Below are 17,081 nucleotides of genomic sequence, written 5' to 3'. Positions count from 1 at the left end.
AGTTGACAAGTTCATGACTGATGACTTCAGTCTTAATGTAAAGTAAACCTGTTTTCGAAAAGCTATTCGCGAAGAAGTTTAGCACTCCTGTTAAGCATTGAGAGGTTCTAGAATAGCAAATGAAGCATATAACAATCAAGTAAATTAATAATAAGCAGTTACTGGCATTGTTCAAAATGAGAATGTCCGAAAAATGATATCTCACGGCCCGAATTTCAGAGAACTGCACCAAGATAACTGGCACCATAATGGACGCAGTTGAAGATAATGCAAGGCATGGACAAAGAGAGAAGAAACGGGAACCAGAATTTTTCTTTAAGGTCTTCGGTACAACGTCGCATTCACAACTTCAAATTCTGCATGAATGATCGACCTAAATCTGGATTCAAGGACATAGAAGCCGCAAATTGTCTCTCCTCTCTTTATGAGAAATGTGTTGTCTCCGCGGACAAAGACTCTAACAACATTTTTTGTATGTAAAGCGCATTACTACGAGTGCTTAATAAAAGAGCTAGGAATAAAAGATCATTTGGGTAATCCTACATACATCTTCAGTACGTATAACAAGGACTTAAATCCTAGCTAAGCACAAGTCCTTTATGGCCTCATTGAATAATCCTTCAAATGAGGAGTCTATGGACTTACCTCATTAGGTTCCAACACTTCACAAAATCCATACAAGCAAAGGAACATACAGCAGGATTTTTTACTTGTTCTATAAAAGAGCTGCCTGTACCCAAGATTTTGTACGCAGTAAAGGAAGGACAATAAAAATACAAAATGTACTTTTTAACTCTCGTAGTGGTATTGATCAGATGTGGTGTATGAAAAATTTATAGATCTTTTAGATAATCTTAATCTTGCTCCTTCACTGAAGTCAGCTCTATTTAAACTTTTGACTTTTCATCATTATATTCATATTTTCCCCACGATAAATTTAAAACTTTACTATAAGAAATCTTCCACAAATCATTTAGCTGCAACAATGGCAGTTCTCACAAATTTGTATTCTACATTTTTACAACAACAAAACAAAAAGACAAAAGTTGCTACACCGAGCAACAGGTGGTCTGTGTGCTAGAGTTTCTCCTCGACACCATATTTGTCGCTTTTGGAGGGACCATTTTTCAACAAAGTATAGGCATTCCGATGAGCACTAATTGTGTCCCTCTCCTAGCCGATCCGTTTCTTTATTCTTATGAATCGGAGTTCCCTCAAAATCTTGTGAAAGACAAAAGTGCTAAAGAGGCTAGATCCTTTAATTTAACATATCGATATATTGACAACATCCACTCATTAATAATCATAAATTTGCAGAATGGCGTCCTTTATCTATCCACCAGAACTAGAAATTAAAGAGTCTGCTGACAGATTCCTCCGCATTATTTTAGGCCTTTACCTCGAATTTAACGACAGTAGTCATTTCAGTACAAAAATATATCACAAACGAGACATTTTTTTTATTTTAAAATTATTAATTTCCCTTTCTTGTGCAATAATATACCAGCTTCTCCTGCATTTTGTATTTATATTTCTCAGCTGTTAATGTTTGTCAGAGCTACACAGTAGCGACTATTCTGTCTTCTTAAGACCCCACATTTGCCTTAGAGACAGACCAAGGTTAGAAAAAAATACGTCTCATACGCTGCTTAAAAGTTTTATTTCTTTATATGTGTGTGTATATATGTATCTACATAGTAATGCTCTAACAAGTAAGTTGGTAGAGTTCCCACATCCTATTAAACTTCTTATATATATTGTATACTTGGTGTGGCTGTATTTGTATTCCTTTGCAGATCCTCTTCTCGTGTGCTTATATTTGCGCTCTACATTTACTTACGATGAATTATCATCAGTTGTAACGAAAGTAATAATTTATATAGTGTACTTGGTCGAGTAGTCGCAAGCGTCGGACTTAATGCAGGGTTCGAATCCCACCAAGGGTGCGACCTAACTCGCATCGTAAATTTGCAGCTTCGCATCTTAGAGAGTACTACTCCTACTACATAAAATCATTAACAATTTGTATATCTTTTACCATCATATATAAATGATAAGTTGTTACAAAGTCTACCTCAAGAAAAGATACGTACATGTATCTTGCTTTTGTCAACATGTACTTATAATTTCCACATATTACAAAAAACCATTCAAATTATCTAACTGTTTCTGTAAATCTTTTCCCATTTATTCAGCCAACAATACATTATCATCAGCATATGGTAAAATAAAAAGATATATTTAAAATATACAATTTTATACAGTCTACATTTTGTAGCTGGCCGAGTGGTCTAGGGCGCTGGACTTCGTGCAGGTGGTGTTGCCATAGATGTCACAGCGGTACGAGTTCGAGTCCCGCGGAGGGAACGACCAAAAATTTGCATCGCAAATTTGACAGTTCTAACATCGTTGGGAATTTTTCAGACCTTTCTATACGTTTACGTATCTTCCCTGTATCAATTTGATCCGATGGAGCAGTGTAGCGAATAGAGTCGTCACATTCTGAGACATATATATATATATATAAATTCTTGTTTGCATTGATTGGTAATTCGTGATTATAATTGGGAATTTTCATAACGATATCACAGCATATAAAATAATCGCGTCAAGGTAACATTTTAAAATATTTTTTGATAAAGTGGATATCGTTGAATTGCTTTAGTAGTTATATTTTACAGGTATCTAATCAAGTGATATTTTTTAAAGAGAAAAGAATTAATATTTCTCTTTTGACTGAATTAATTGCTTAAAAAATATTTTTGATGAATTTCTATATGTGGTTTCATAAAAATCCCTACAGGATGCCAACTTTAAATTCTTTGGAGGTTGTCTAAAAAAAAAAGACAAAAAGTAAAGATGAAATGTAAAAAAAAGTTGTAACGACTTATTGATGTAGTGATTTGATAGTTCTTTTGTTACGGTTTATTTGATTTGAATGTATATTCGGTGAAAAGTCTAATAGCTTAAAAAAAAGCTTTCAAATTGTTTAAGGGACTTTATTATTATGTACAAATGTATTATCTGGGTGCTAGTCATTATAAATTTGATACAGATCTACGTCATTATGAAAGCAACAAAAATATGAATTTTTGAACATCCCAATTGAAAATCATGAAAAAATTGTGACACCCGCCTTCTTATCAAGAACATATTTGCAACCAGCTCTATTCTGGAAAAAATGATTAGTCTTACGTATGTGTTAATGGCTTTTAAGTTCACTAGAACTTGTGTTGTAGTGTTTTATATATGTACCAACTTAAAATAAAGCTTTAGTGCTTGACTCTTGAATGCGTACAAGTAATAAAAATTTGGCTCAGGTACGGATGAGTACAGATTTGTATATTTTGTATCAGTTACGTGATTTGAAATCATACCTTGTATCATATTTACTTCATACACTGAAAATAACTTAAACTTTTGCTCCCTAAACTTTGTGACATACAGAGTATTGATGGTTGTGATCAAATCTCTTGTTTTTTGATAGGTCACTGTCACTAATCACTTATCAGTGGAACATTAGTTCCAGACGTATGAGAAAATGAAAATATGTAAATGCTAAAATATCATATTTGCATGTGTTTTTTTTTCTCAATTACTAAAAGTTCAGTCCCTCCCCACCCGTCGCAATATGAACCATCTTTTATTTAAAAAAGCGATTCCTTTTCTAGATATATGAATAAACATTTTGATTAGCTTCCTATTGGGTCAAAGTTGTTCGGAAATATTAACGAAGGTCACCGTGAATGGATTTCGTATTTTAGTAAATCATCGCACAACTGGGTTTCTGGTTTCTGGATGATTTAATTTGGAACCAGAAGAAGGGATAGACAACAGCAGAGTCTAGAGATGGAACCATTTGAGGTACCAATTTTAAGCATTGTTGAAGCGTAAACACGTGGTTTGAATATCCTGTGATAAATGCACCATTGTTTGTTCTTTTTCTTTGGCAAACTATACCGATCTAATATAGGGGAAAAGATTGTTTTTTTTTTAGGAATGTAGAGAAATTAAACCAAATTTCAAATCAGACTGCATATACTACTCCTACAAAGTTAGAGGTTGGAATTTTGTTCCTTCATACTTCAACCTCTTACTTCCAAGTGCCATAGTGCATACTGCTCATCCTGACATTCTTTGAAATTGGCTGAATTATAGTAAAATATTTACCATTTAAAGCACTTTATACAGTATCTTTACCCTAACATGAGAAAAGGTGACTAAATAGAAGAAAAACAAATGACTTACCTGATGAGAAAATCCAGCAATCCTGGAAATCCTTTGTAAAAACAGTTTAAATGAACTTGGCATTTGGTTTTCAGCATTTTGAATTGGGAAATCTGGCTGGATAAAAAAATGATAGAATTTAATTTGTGAAACGAAAATATAAAATTAACCAACGAATTTCTGTTACAAACTTTAAGTTTGTTTTGTCAAAAATATATAGTATTCTGTAAAATTAGTGACCTAATTCAAAATGGCTGGTCACTTTGTTAATTGTCTTCATTACAAATGTTTTCTAGGTATTTAACAAAAATTTAGGATTTTTATCACTTGATTTCAGGTGGGTTAAACTTCTATTTTGTAAAAGACTAAGACTATTTTAAAACACCTTGTTTAGCTTATTCACATTTGCAGTGGCTTTCAACACTAGAGGTTAGAATGGCACCAAGCAAGAAAATAACTTGCCAGATAGCTTGCCAGATAACCTCTAGCACTGCTGGAGTAAGAATGCATATAGGCATTTTACATTTGTGGATGCCATTTGCAAAAATAATATATATTCCCATTGTTTTTGTACTGAATTCTTCATCAACATAAATATTAATGACATCACCATTTAAAAATTACTTTTTTTCATTGACGTCAAAAAGTTATCAGACGCAAATCTGGGGGCATATGGAGGAAAATGACAAGTGTGAATTCATGTATATGTTTGTTTTCCATGTCTGGTCTTTGTCCCTGGATTACATTCTTATGATTACCGCTATAACCTTGGTTCCTTTGATTACTCTTGCATCTGTATGAGAACCAATAGATAGGTACTGACTGTACTAAAATTGTCAGTGCTGTAAAAATGATTTCTCATTTCTGATTTATTTGAAAGAATTGATTTTGATTATAATATGCATTACATTTCAGGGAGATTCTTCTCCGAGGTTATCCATGAGACAGAAGTCTGCCTTAAAGAGAAGAATTACCCGTGAACATAACAGTAACTTCAGAGCTGGTTATATCAACATCAATGAACAATACCTACATAAAACTGGAATTAGAGGAAGAAAGAGATATTTTCTCTATTGTTTAGTTGTATTACTTTGTCTGATAGCTGTTGTAAATGGCTTGGTTAGTTTGATGTATTATAATGTTTTTAAGTGCAAGCAAAGCATTAAAATCTTAGTTCCCATTTAAACAAAGTAGACTTTGTTCAGAGCTTACTCAAAGGTGTGTTTACACTTATTGAAGACCTTTAGGTGATCTCTGGAAGTATTTACTATTTTATATTTAGGTTATACACTGGTGCATTTGTTATAGTTGCCATATCCGTTCTTTTTTCTATTTGTGTCATTTACCACTTTTGCAAAGTTTGATTAGGTTATTTTCATCAATGAGCAGAAAGGTTAATCCAAGTATGTGCATTTTTTGCGCCTGCCTCAAGTCAGGAATTTCTGGCCTGTGTATGTCTGGTTTCGTTTTCAGCTTTAGTTTATTTTTTATGTTTCTTGAGTATATAGGGGCAGCTGTTTCGCTGTACCTGTATATAATGATGTTTTAGGGCCAACTGCAGCCTGCCCTGTGGTAATAGAATTTCCTTCATTCATTGAAGACCAGTGGGTGGCCTAGGGCTATATTCTTGATATATGTGTAATATTATTGGTTAAGTGGTTCCAGTTCATTAGAATGAAGGATTTATTATGATAACTTGAACCAGAAGTCGCTTTTTTGAACACATCTGAGTAGTTCTTATCAAATAACATAACTTCTTTGAATTGGTATTGTCTAGGCTGTGTTAATGACTATCTCAAAGCTTCAATAGATCATGATGTAGTGTTTTGCTTCAACTAAAGTTTCTTAAGTGGTCAGTATTAAAGTTTCTGAAGAAGTCATTATGTAAATTTTTAGATGAATTTCTGTATATTTAAGAGCAAGTTTCACTCACTTACCTGTAGTACATTATACTGTTCAGTATTTTACTGAGCATTTAGTCTGAGGAAATTTCTATTCTTACTTGACTAAACAAAATGTTACTATATATAGAGATACTATACACTTGGAAACGGATTTGGTCTATATCCAATTTTGAAAAGGTGTCAAGTACTCATTTTGTCAAAATTGATCTTTTAATTGACAGCTACACATGTATTAAATTTGACAATGTCTAGAAGGTTGCACATGTTCTGTTGGGACAATGTAGAAGACATCGATGTAATGTAGGGCAGATTTATACCAAGAGAGCTATTTCGATTACTCAGTAGTCTGGCTAGATATGTTTTGAAATTGGTATAATTTTTTATTGAATGCATCTAAAATGATAATTTCTTTTCTTTTTACATTTATGTACGTTAGTAAATTGTTCTCCTGAACATTTATTTTGATTTCCATCTACATGTATGCATCATTATCTACATGTATAGACTACTATTGGTATTGGTTTAAGACATATTCTTTGATGTCTGACTCTTAAAAGATTATTATACACAATACCTTCACCAACCCCTTCTATACACATTACATGGTCATCTTACACTGTTCATGTTAATGAATTTACACTGTTCTTATTAAATTTCAGCTTACAGCTGGTGTTATATATTTCTTGAGAATAACACCACAATATGGAATGGAGATGATTGAATACATCCCAGATAATGACCTTATAAGAATTCTAGGTAAAGCTGTTTTTGACACTGTGGAGACTTATGGAAGAATTGGTAGCAGAGCAAACAAAGATCTGTATATTGATGGAAGAAACAATTCTGTAAGTTTTTATTCAGGTTAAGTCTGCTAAAGTATTAACCTTACAAGTGCCTTTAATTGTGGAAATAATAGACTTATTCATACGTATATTGCTTCTTATTGTTTGTAAACATATGCAAAATTAGAACCATGACCATTGATAACTTTATATAGCAGTAGGTAATCAGTTCAGTACAGTAGAGTTACATTCCAAATTTTTATTTTTCAGGTAGTTATAACAGGGACAAGCAGCAATACAAAGACATCTGTATGTAAGTTTGAACTGTGGAAGTAGAATGACACAAGTACATACAGTTGAATTCATGTCTTTACAATTTTTTTTGTCAGTCAATCTATATGCTGTAATCATTCAGTCAGTATGCTGTAATCATTCAATCAATATGCTGTACTCATTCAATAAATATGTTGTACTCATTCAATCTACATGTATATGCTGTAATCATTCAATCAATATGTTGTTCTCATTCAATCTACATGCATATGCTGTAATCATTCAATTAATATGCTCAGTCTATTTGCTTTAAATTTTCAATTGATGTGCTGTAATCATTCCATCAGATTGAATACATTGATTTACAGGATTACAGAACAAAATGGTTTGAATTGTAAAACTAGAGTCAGATCATAAAAATAACCATACATGTAGTCTTGATTAGTAAACTTACTTTAACTTATCAAAAACTTTAGTATTTTTTTGTAAAAGCTTCTATTTTTCAGTTTTGTGGTGCTTGGATCTAAATAAGCAATTTTAAAACATAAGAATAGTGATCAAGAATTTGTTGTTCAATTTATTGTCCCATGCATTATTGTAGGCAAATACCCAGCTTTCAACTGTTTAATCCCTAGTATTGCATATTTGTTTTCAGTAACTGTAGATCCAGACTCAATATCGTTTGACAACACAGATAGTTTTATTATACAAGACAGTACCACTGGCTTTGATATGTTCTCCACTAAACCAGACTCTGTCATGTCATTGGATGGTGATATTAAAAACCTGAGAGCTAATGAGGTCTACCTGTACAATGTAAGTCAACATTTAAGTATAATGAGAGTAGGTATGGTGTATATGTCAGAGACAACAACCCCACTGGTATGAAAAAAAATGTCCATGTATATTTGTATATATAGGTTAATTGGTGTGTTAATTCATGTATATTGTGCTTTAGCTTTTAATGTGTATTTATCCCTAATCAAAAACATAATACATCATTGTATTCCAGAAAAAAATGATGGTATACCTATGTACAGATATGTAGTACTTGCTAGAAATTCCTCATACTTTGTAAAAAAAAAGAATTCCAAATAATCTTCCAAATATATGGAAGAAGATGTTTTCAAAATGATTGAATTTTTTATCGACAACATATTTGTCCAGTGTGATGGACACATTTTTCAACAAAAAGTTTCCTTTCTAATGGGAACAAATTGTGCTCTTCTACTGGCTGACGTTTTCCATCTCTCTTATTGGGCTGACTTTATAGCTAATCTGACCCAAAGGTAGGAATATCTTTTCGCCAGATCCTTTGATCTCAGTTTCTGCTATATAAATGATATATTATCATTAAACAATCCTACTTTCGGGGATTTATACATTGCATCTACTCTAAATAACTTGAGATAAAGGATACTACAGACACTGTTAGTTCTGCCTCATATCTTGACCTACACTAAGAGATTGAGGATAAAGGAAAACTATTGACCAAACTATACAATAAGCACAATGACTTCATTCCATATTGTCAACTTTCTTTTCATATGTGACAACATCTCTTCAGCACCTGCGTATGGAGTTTTCATATCGCAGTTCATAGGTTATGCCAGAGCTTGCCATAACTATGCAGACTTTTTTTTACTGTGCTAGACTTCTTACAATTAGGCTTCTTGAACAGGGTTATGTTGCAACAAGATTGAAGCCATTACTTCAGAAGTTATATGGTTGTCATCATGAACTTGTGGATCATTATGGTGTATCCATCGTCACCATGAGGACTGATTTGTTCCACATGTCATAGTTTTCCTTTCCTCTTTCGTCCACAAAATTCTACCTTTTATTATCAACTCGGCAGTTGTTTCAAGAAAAGGAGATAATTGTAAATGCGAAGTTAAGTACAATTTACATGAAGGTCAAATTTACAAACATTTCACATGACTATTGCTATACTTTAATTGTGCTGTTATAAAGGTGAATTTCCCATCTGACACGATGTCAACTTTAAGTTTGCTTTTGTTTATTAATGTTATAATTGATGAACTTGTGCAATTTGTTATATGACCATATAATTTGCAGTTATATATAAATGGCATATTGGGTATATTGGAGTTACCTCTTCTGTCTGTCCATTCATATGAATTTCTTCACATTTATCTCTGTTCTCAACTGATGGATTGATTTCAAATTTGGTGTGTGGCTTTATACAGTGGGGGTATATCTTGCAGTCTGATATTAATTTCCTGTTTCCTGACACTTAGCCATTTTCCACCAATATGGAATGATAGAGAAGATTTTTCATCACAAAAATATTTGCTACTATTGAATGAATTAATTTCAACTGTAAAATATGGCTGTATATAGATAGACCATATGTTGTAAGTGATTTTGGTTGCTGTCATATACCAAGTTTCTGTTCTATGGGATTTGTAAGAGTGAGGGTATACATGTACATGTACCTAGTAATAAATGAGTGTAACTTCGTGTTGACTTTCTAGTATATTTGTTAAAATCTATTCTAGTATATTGTTAAAAACTATAAATAAGGTGGTATTGTCAAAGTCTACATTCACTTTTATTAGAATATTGTACATTTTTTTGTATTGATTACACCTCCACTTTATGTTTTTAGATAAGTAATATTCCATCAATACCAAATCTGATCGTGGAGTCGTTGGGTGGGGAAGTTAACCTGACAGGGAGTGAAGGTGTAGAGTTATCATCTACGTACAACAATATTTCTTTCACTTCACAGAATAATAATATCCTCTTAGAGTCTGAGGTAAGTTATGCTATAAAAATTTTAAAAAATAGATGTGGAAAGTAAGTGAATTAGATATAATCTTTAACATCAATCTCAAAGGCAACTTTTTATAACCCGTAAATGATGAGTTAGGAGTACATTCATGTAGAGATCTTCATACCAATGTGTCAGTCATACTTTGAGTTTCTGGGTGATAATATAGGAACTGCTGAACAAAATCTTTTCAAACTTTTAACACAAAGCTTAGGACATAAAAAGCAGGTCAAGTTTGAGTAAAGAATATATTACATAAACCACCCAGAAGTTATGGGCACCTTTTCATTTTCAAAATTTGAAATGCAGGGGTTTATGTGACCACTAGGTCAAGTTTGTCTTGTTTTGTCTAATGCTCTTTATAATTTGATGGATAGCCAGTGGTTGCTAAAAATCACAAAAAAAAAACTTTTTTATAATGAAGTATTATACTATGATGCCATTTTTATTTTAACCCTTGTCATGCTGAGCATTTCTGAACGAAAGTTTAAATTTCGATATTTTGCAAACATGCAAATTATATGCAAATTAATTGCACAATGGTACTGATGCTGATTGTTATATATTAATTAAAGATGGGTGATCATGGGATGAGGTGGGCCAATGCGGAAAAATGGGTCTGTCACTCGAAAATGGTCATTTTTGTCCATTTCTGGTAATTTTTTGGTAGATGTGGGGTTCAACAGGAGCAAATCAGGAACCAAAGCAACATATTCCTACAGCGTGTACACTGTGAAGGCTACTGAAGCCAATTAAAGTGTGTTACAGTCACGAGTGGGGGGTCAGGAGTCTCCTGAAGGGTCACTCGTATTAAAAAATTAGGATTTTTTCCAATTTTGGCCTCTGTTTGGCCTAAAACCAGTAGTCAATACAATGACATAGGAATGGTGGTGGCAGAAATCATACTTATGTAGTTTCCAGAAAAAGTAGAGTACTACAGATTAATTCTGCTCTGGTGAGGATCCGAGAAATGAACCCTAACCCACAAAAAATCTCATTTTTTTTCGACAGCAGAAACTCCTGACCTCTTCTTTAAGCTTTTAAGTCATTATTTTTTAGCAAACTCTATATCAGATAGCCTCATTTTAAAGCACAGTCACGCTGCTTGCACAAGATACAAATTGCACTTTACTAAATTAAGATTAATACTGCCAGAACCAGTAAAGCGGAACCAGGTCCAATTCCGAACAGGTCCGGGTGTAGCACGACAAGGGTTAGAAAGCTTATTAACTTCCAAAAAAATGGTCATATGAAAAATGTCTGTAAATAGAGTTGGATAAAGAGCAATCACTAAGTCCTCTTAATGAATTATTTTTCCTTCTATTATTTCTCCTTTTTGAATTTTGATATCATGATTTGTTCATAGTACACACCTTCAATTTTAAGTTATTCTAGACTAAAAATGAACATTGAACATACTTTTTTTTATTTCAGCATGGAAGTTTGATTCTGGATGCAGCAAGTTTTATACGATTAAATGTTGATCATTTACCTACAGTGACCAATCCAAGTTCACAAGGACCTGTCACCTTTAAGTTATGTGTTTGTGTACCCCAGGGAAAATTGTTTGCTATCGCTGTAACCGGGAAAGGGATTGGCTGTGATAATGCAGGAGGTGATGGAGACCCATGTAAATAACAAGTCTTTTGATTGGTTAATCAGAATACAGAATGGCTGTGAGATTAAATGCCAGATAAATTACTGTTTTTTATATGGTTGAAACATAGTCTGAATTTTCTCTGACCCTGCAACTCTTTTCATTAATGTTTGATTACAAATATCCCTACATAGCAATATCATATAGAATAGGAGGGGGTTGGAGGGGCACGGGAATTTCCTGAAACACTGCAATCATTTTATGTTTTTATATTTTTATAAGTGTAGTAAAAATGTTTTTAGCTTTCCAGATTACTGCAGTTATTTATTTATAATTTAAGAATCTGGACATATCAGGAACAACTTATTTCCTGTATATTTGTCTTTTTATTCATCTTAGCAATGGTGCTAATTCATAGAATTTACTTGTGGTGCTATTATCATATAATATTCTTGCAATTTACTTACCTTTTTTTTTATACTTATATAAAAGTTTGCATGGTAATTTTATTACATGCTAAATATTTATTCACATTTATATTAGAAATCCGTCCAGTTTATAGATACATTTGGTCAACATTTTGTGATATAGTCTATTTTTTGTAAATTTCTATGACAATGTATAGTGAAACCTTACCTTGTTTAACTATGACAATGTATAGTGAAACCTTGCCTTGTTTAACATCTTTTTTTCTGATCTTTGTATTTTTAGCAGATATTTATTAGATATGTTTTTTTTTAAAGAATTTTGTCTTTTTGAAATTTTGATAACTTTCATTACGTTTCAATCAACTCTAGGAGAAATAACTTGTATGTGACATTAAGTACTTAGTGTTTTATAGTTTTGTGTTAGTATTAATGCTTCCAATGTATTCTGTATAAGTTAATTAAAAGAAAATGAATATATTTAACCCATGTTTATAGATAAAAATTATGTTTGGATAAAATATAAAATTATTGATTTGTGAGTCTCATTTTTAGATACTGAGCACATTCAGTGATAAAGCATGTTTATGAGCAAGATTTGAAACAGAGGGTAGTGCAATTGAATTTAGGATTTTTTAGCTTGTCTCTGAGCATGTTAATCACAGGTGAGGATTACATATAATATTGGAATAAAAACTTTCTAAATAACTTATTTGTTGTGAAGGTTCTGATTAAGGAACCTATGAAATCATGGTCATTTAATTTTTAAAACCACACTCCATTTCATGATTCATCTCTCAGATAAAATATGAATGTTTGATGTTTCTACATGTTACACATCTCTTTAGCTGATACATTGTTCTGTAAATTCAGGAATTATTGCAATATTTTTAGTATTTTGCAAAATTTAAAGTCACACCCAAAATTACAAAATTGCAATAAGTAATGTGTTTGTACCAAGGAAAATTTGACAATCTAAACTGTTTAATTTTCTAAATATGGTTGTTATTTTTTTTTAACATTCATTATTAGAATTGTTTATGTTGTGAATAATATGTGATAGATTTAGTACACAGGAAAAATTGCAACATTTTTATATGTTTTGAAAAATATGGGAGCAAATGTATAGGACAAATATGTTAATATATGTTTTGTGCATAAAGAACACACAAAACATATGTTTTTGGAAACCATACAAAAACCATACCTTATTCATATATAAAATCCCACTGAAAAGATAAAATTACCACATGTTGTTTATTTACTTGTTTTTTTTCATAAATTAGCCCACTAATCCAAAACGTTTATTTAGCTCATCTGGCCATAGGCCATGTGAGCTATTGCCATCACTTGGTGTCATAGCGTCGTCATTGTCTGTTGTTGTTAACCTCCTCCTATGAAACAACTTAATGGATCTGGATGAAATTTAATGTGATTGTTCCTTAGAGTTTCCTGCACAAAATGATTGGTTTTGATTTTTGATCTGTTAAAATACATGGCCACTATTACTGAGAATAGAACATATGGGTCAGACAGCAGTTTTTTGCACATATCTCCAAAACCGTTCGGTTTACCAAATTCTGACATGGGTAAAAGTGTTTACCATGATGAGATCTATTTGTCAAGTAATTTTGGTGAAAATCTGTTGACCCGTATTGGAGTTATTGCCCTTTTTGGACGTTTTTTGCTGTATTTGATTTTATTACTTTCAAAAATCTACTCCTCAGAAACTACAGTACACAATTTAATGAAAGTTGGTATTATTGGTTTTTAGGGTATCCTGCACAAAATGAGTGTTTGGATTTTGATTGATGAAAAATTTAATGAATGTTGGAATCACTTTTCTTTTAGGTTTTCCTTCACAATCTCATCATTTAAAATTTTTCATTAGTCAAAAAACATGGCAGTAGTTACTAAAAATAAAACATAGGGTTCAAAATGCTTTTTGCTATTTTTTCCTCAACTACAGAAGAATAATGAAAATGAAAGCTACCAATAAGATAACAAGATATTTTGAGTTAACTGTCATATTGAAATTATTTTTAGGACCATTTTTCGCCAGATGCTCAGATTCCATCTTTAATAAACTAGGTATTTTAAGTTGAATAGTGGTGACGAATTATCATTCTGGATGGGCATTTTTCACCTAATTTTATACTTGCTTTGGTTTCAACAATATTTTTTTATGTAGTAAACATGGTCTCCTGAGTTGAATGGTGATGATGAAAATGTTGTGCAGCCATTGTTTAACTTCATTTTATGTTCTTTTGTCAGCGAATGCATACTGGGCTAATGCCCCCTTAGACCTGGTGGAATATAAAGAGGGTAAATTTTTTCTAGAGGTTTTTAAAAACACTGCGAAGACATTTCCAACATTTTAGAGTGCCTTAGATACTCTTTTCTACTTACAGCATTCCTCAGTATGCTTTTTTTCAGCAATTTTTTGTCAGACATGGTAACAAAGCATGATACCTTTACTTAGTTAAAAAGGTATGGTTTGTCAGGTGGGGGATTCAGGCTCTTCGAGGGTCTCTTGTTTTATAGTAGTCTATTTCACATGCAAAAAAATCATTACAAACATTTGTTTTCATATATTTTTCAAAACATAAAAAAAACATGTTGCAATTTTTCCTGGTGTAAGTAGTGACATTTTATAGAAAGAAATAGTATTAAAATATTTATACAGTGAAACCTGTCTAAACCAAACCCTGGATAAATCAGCAATCTGTTTAAACTACACATCTTCTGAAGTCCCTCCATATCAGTTACAATACCTTACCCTGGATAAATCAGCAACCTGTGTAAACTACACATATGAAGTCCCTCCAATACCTTACTTTGGATAAACCAGCAACCTGTATAAACTACACATCTTCTGTAGTCCCTCCATATCAGTTACAATATCTTACACTGGATAAACCAGCAACCTGTGTAAACTACACATCTTCTGAAGTCCTTTCATATGAGTTACAGTACCTTTAACACCTGTGTAAACCGAACGAACTTCACAGTCCGAAGGGTTTGGTTTAGCCAGATTTCACTGTATAATTTGTGAAAAAAATATTAAATTTTGTTGTTTACATAAATACTCGTACTGCATTTCAATATGAAACTTTTTTATGTTGTAAATAATGTGTGATAGAATATAAATTAAGTAGTTAATTTGTTGAAATACTCAAAAGATAGTTTCCAAATATTTATATTCTTTTGTAAAAAAAAATGTTGCGTATAGTTATTCACGTAAATATTCATGTTACTCAAAAAAAAAAAGAAAAGAATTCTCATTATACATTACCTCCAAATATTGTTATTAGTGTGAATCCTAGAAGGCTTATCATGAATATTAAAAATGTATTGAAAGTGGAGTTGAATTTCCCACCATACCTATGTAGGAACTCAACATTTCTCAGATCAAAAATTTGTGAAATTTAAGGCAATAACTTTCTTTACATGATATGGAACAGATATGTTGTGATTTTATGTGTTAAGAAAGTGCAATTTCCTTTGTTTAACTGATTAAAGCAAAGTTGCATTTATGAAACTCCAGAATTTAATTGTATGCGGGATATTTAAAGGTACGAGGTCTCAAAGTCCATGTAAATTATAAATTAAATTTTTGCATGCTTAAATTTGTGTGCTTATTGTAGTGCTATATAAAACGGAGCTCAAAGTACAGTATTTTTCCAATAAAAAACACCATTTACCTGAACATGATAAAACCTCCTACCTCCTCCCAAAATGGCAAACATGTTAGATATTTACTTTCTGTTCTTAACAGGTTTATAATATTATTTTGTAGTTCATAATATTTAATGTTAGTTTCATATGAGTATGAAATTTTTGGAATTTTTATATTCTATATATATGTTTTCTAGTGGTGCTGATTTTAAAGCTTAAAACTTAATTGTGTTCATTTATTTGTTTTTGTACTAGATGGATACCAGTATATAACCAATGATATACAATGGTTTTGTAGGTGCCTCTTACACAAATAAATATTATCACATCTTCAAGATTCTGTTTTCTTTGATTAAAAATTTTGGTAAGAAAATTAAATGTAATACTGTTTTTTTGTATGTATATACAATCATAAATGGAAACCACAATTTCTACATGTTAGTCTTAAAATGCCCTCCAACTATATTGAAACATAAATGTGCAAAGTTTCAATGTGGAAATCCATAACAAAACTCAGATATTCTGTTCATTTTGTACTTTTTGCTCACTATCTGGTTACATTTCTGACACCCAAGGAACAACTTTATATTTTGTTAATACATTCATTATAACATAGTCTGTCAAATATGAAAATATTTAGCTGTATCTTAGGTGTGGATTGGACATATTTTTCTAGGTGTAGTCCATCATGCATGAAAATATGTAGCTGTTTCTTGGATGTGGACTGGGCATACTTTTCTGGGTGTATTCCATCATATATGAAACTATATAGCTGTTTCTTGGTTGTGAACTGGACATAGTGTTCTGGATGTAAACTACAAAATTTGCAGTTTTCAGCAGTTTTTGTTAGATGATGTATAATTGTGGCACCTTTGTGACGTCATTACAATAAAGTAAGGCTATGCATCCTTTATTTTCCTATTGTTTTGAACAATTTTCATGTTGATTTTTGTATAATTACTACGAATTTATATGTATTTTTTTGGCCATATTCATAGCCTAATGCCTAATCCCTCTATACCTTTATATAACAGTAGAGTTTATAATAAGTCATGAAGTATTTTATAATTTCTTTTAATATAACAGGAAACCGAGTAGAACAACTAGAAATATAATGTAAACAGTGCTCTACTATTGTTCATGTTTTGATGATTTAATGTGTGTTTTGATGAGAATTGTCTCATTTCTGTTTACCATGTTGTTGAGGCAAATCCAGGGTCTATCATATGCTCATTTTTCTAAAATATTGTTTGCAAAATACCAAAATTTTCCAATGAAAGGGAATATAATGACCAAAAATAACAAATTAAAATAGAATATTTACATATTTATTTACTTTTTTTATTTTAGGTGACCTGGCCAAAGGCTATGTGAGCTTTTGACATCACTTGGCGTCGT

The 17,081-nt window shown here is 31.8% G+C and overlaps 1 protein-coding gene across 1 annotated transcript; it reads left to right on the top strand.

Moving 5' to 3' along the window:
• The first annotated feature begins 3,748 nt into the window (after positions 1–3,748).
• LOC148604296 (beta-sarcoglycan-like) lies at positions 3,749–16,018 on the top strand. Its single transcript, XM_088548051.1, has 7 exons — positions 3,749–3,864; positions 5,143–5,346; positions 6,791–6,976; positions 7,184–7,226; positions 7,842–8,002; positions 9,819–9,968; positions 11,418–16,018. The coding sequence occupies exons 1-7, from the start codon at positions 3,850–3,852 to the stop codon at positions 11,619–11,621; spliced, it is 963 nt and encodes a 320-aa protein (XP_088404177.1). The 5' UTR covers positions 3,749–3,849; the 3' UTR covers positions 11,622–16,018.
• The last annotated feature ends 1,063 nt before the right edge of the window (positions 16,019–17,081 follow it).

The sequence above is a fragment of the Perna viridis genome, chromosome 10 (assembly GCF_037379345.1).
Source record: "Perna viridis isolate PV_CMFRI_1.1 ecotype Kerala chromosome 10, ASM3737934v1, whole genome shotgun sequence".
Lineage (NCBI taxonomy): Eukaryota > Metazoa > Mollusca > Bivalvia > Mytilida > Mytilidae > Perna > Perna viridis.
Note: the sequence above shows the minus strand (reverse complement) of the source record. Positions and strands in the feature narration are given on the sequence as shown.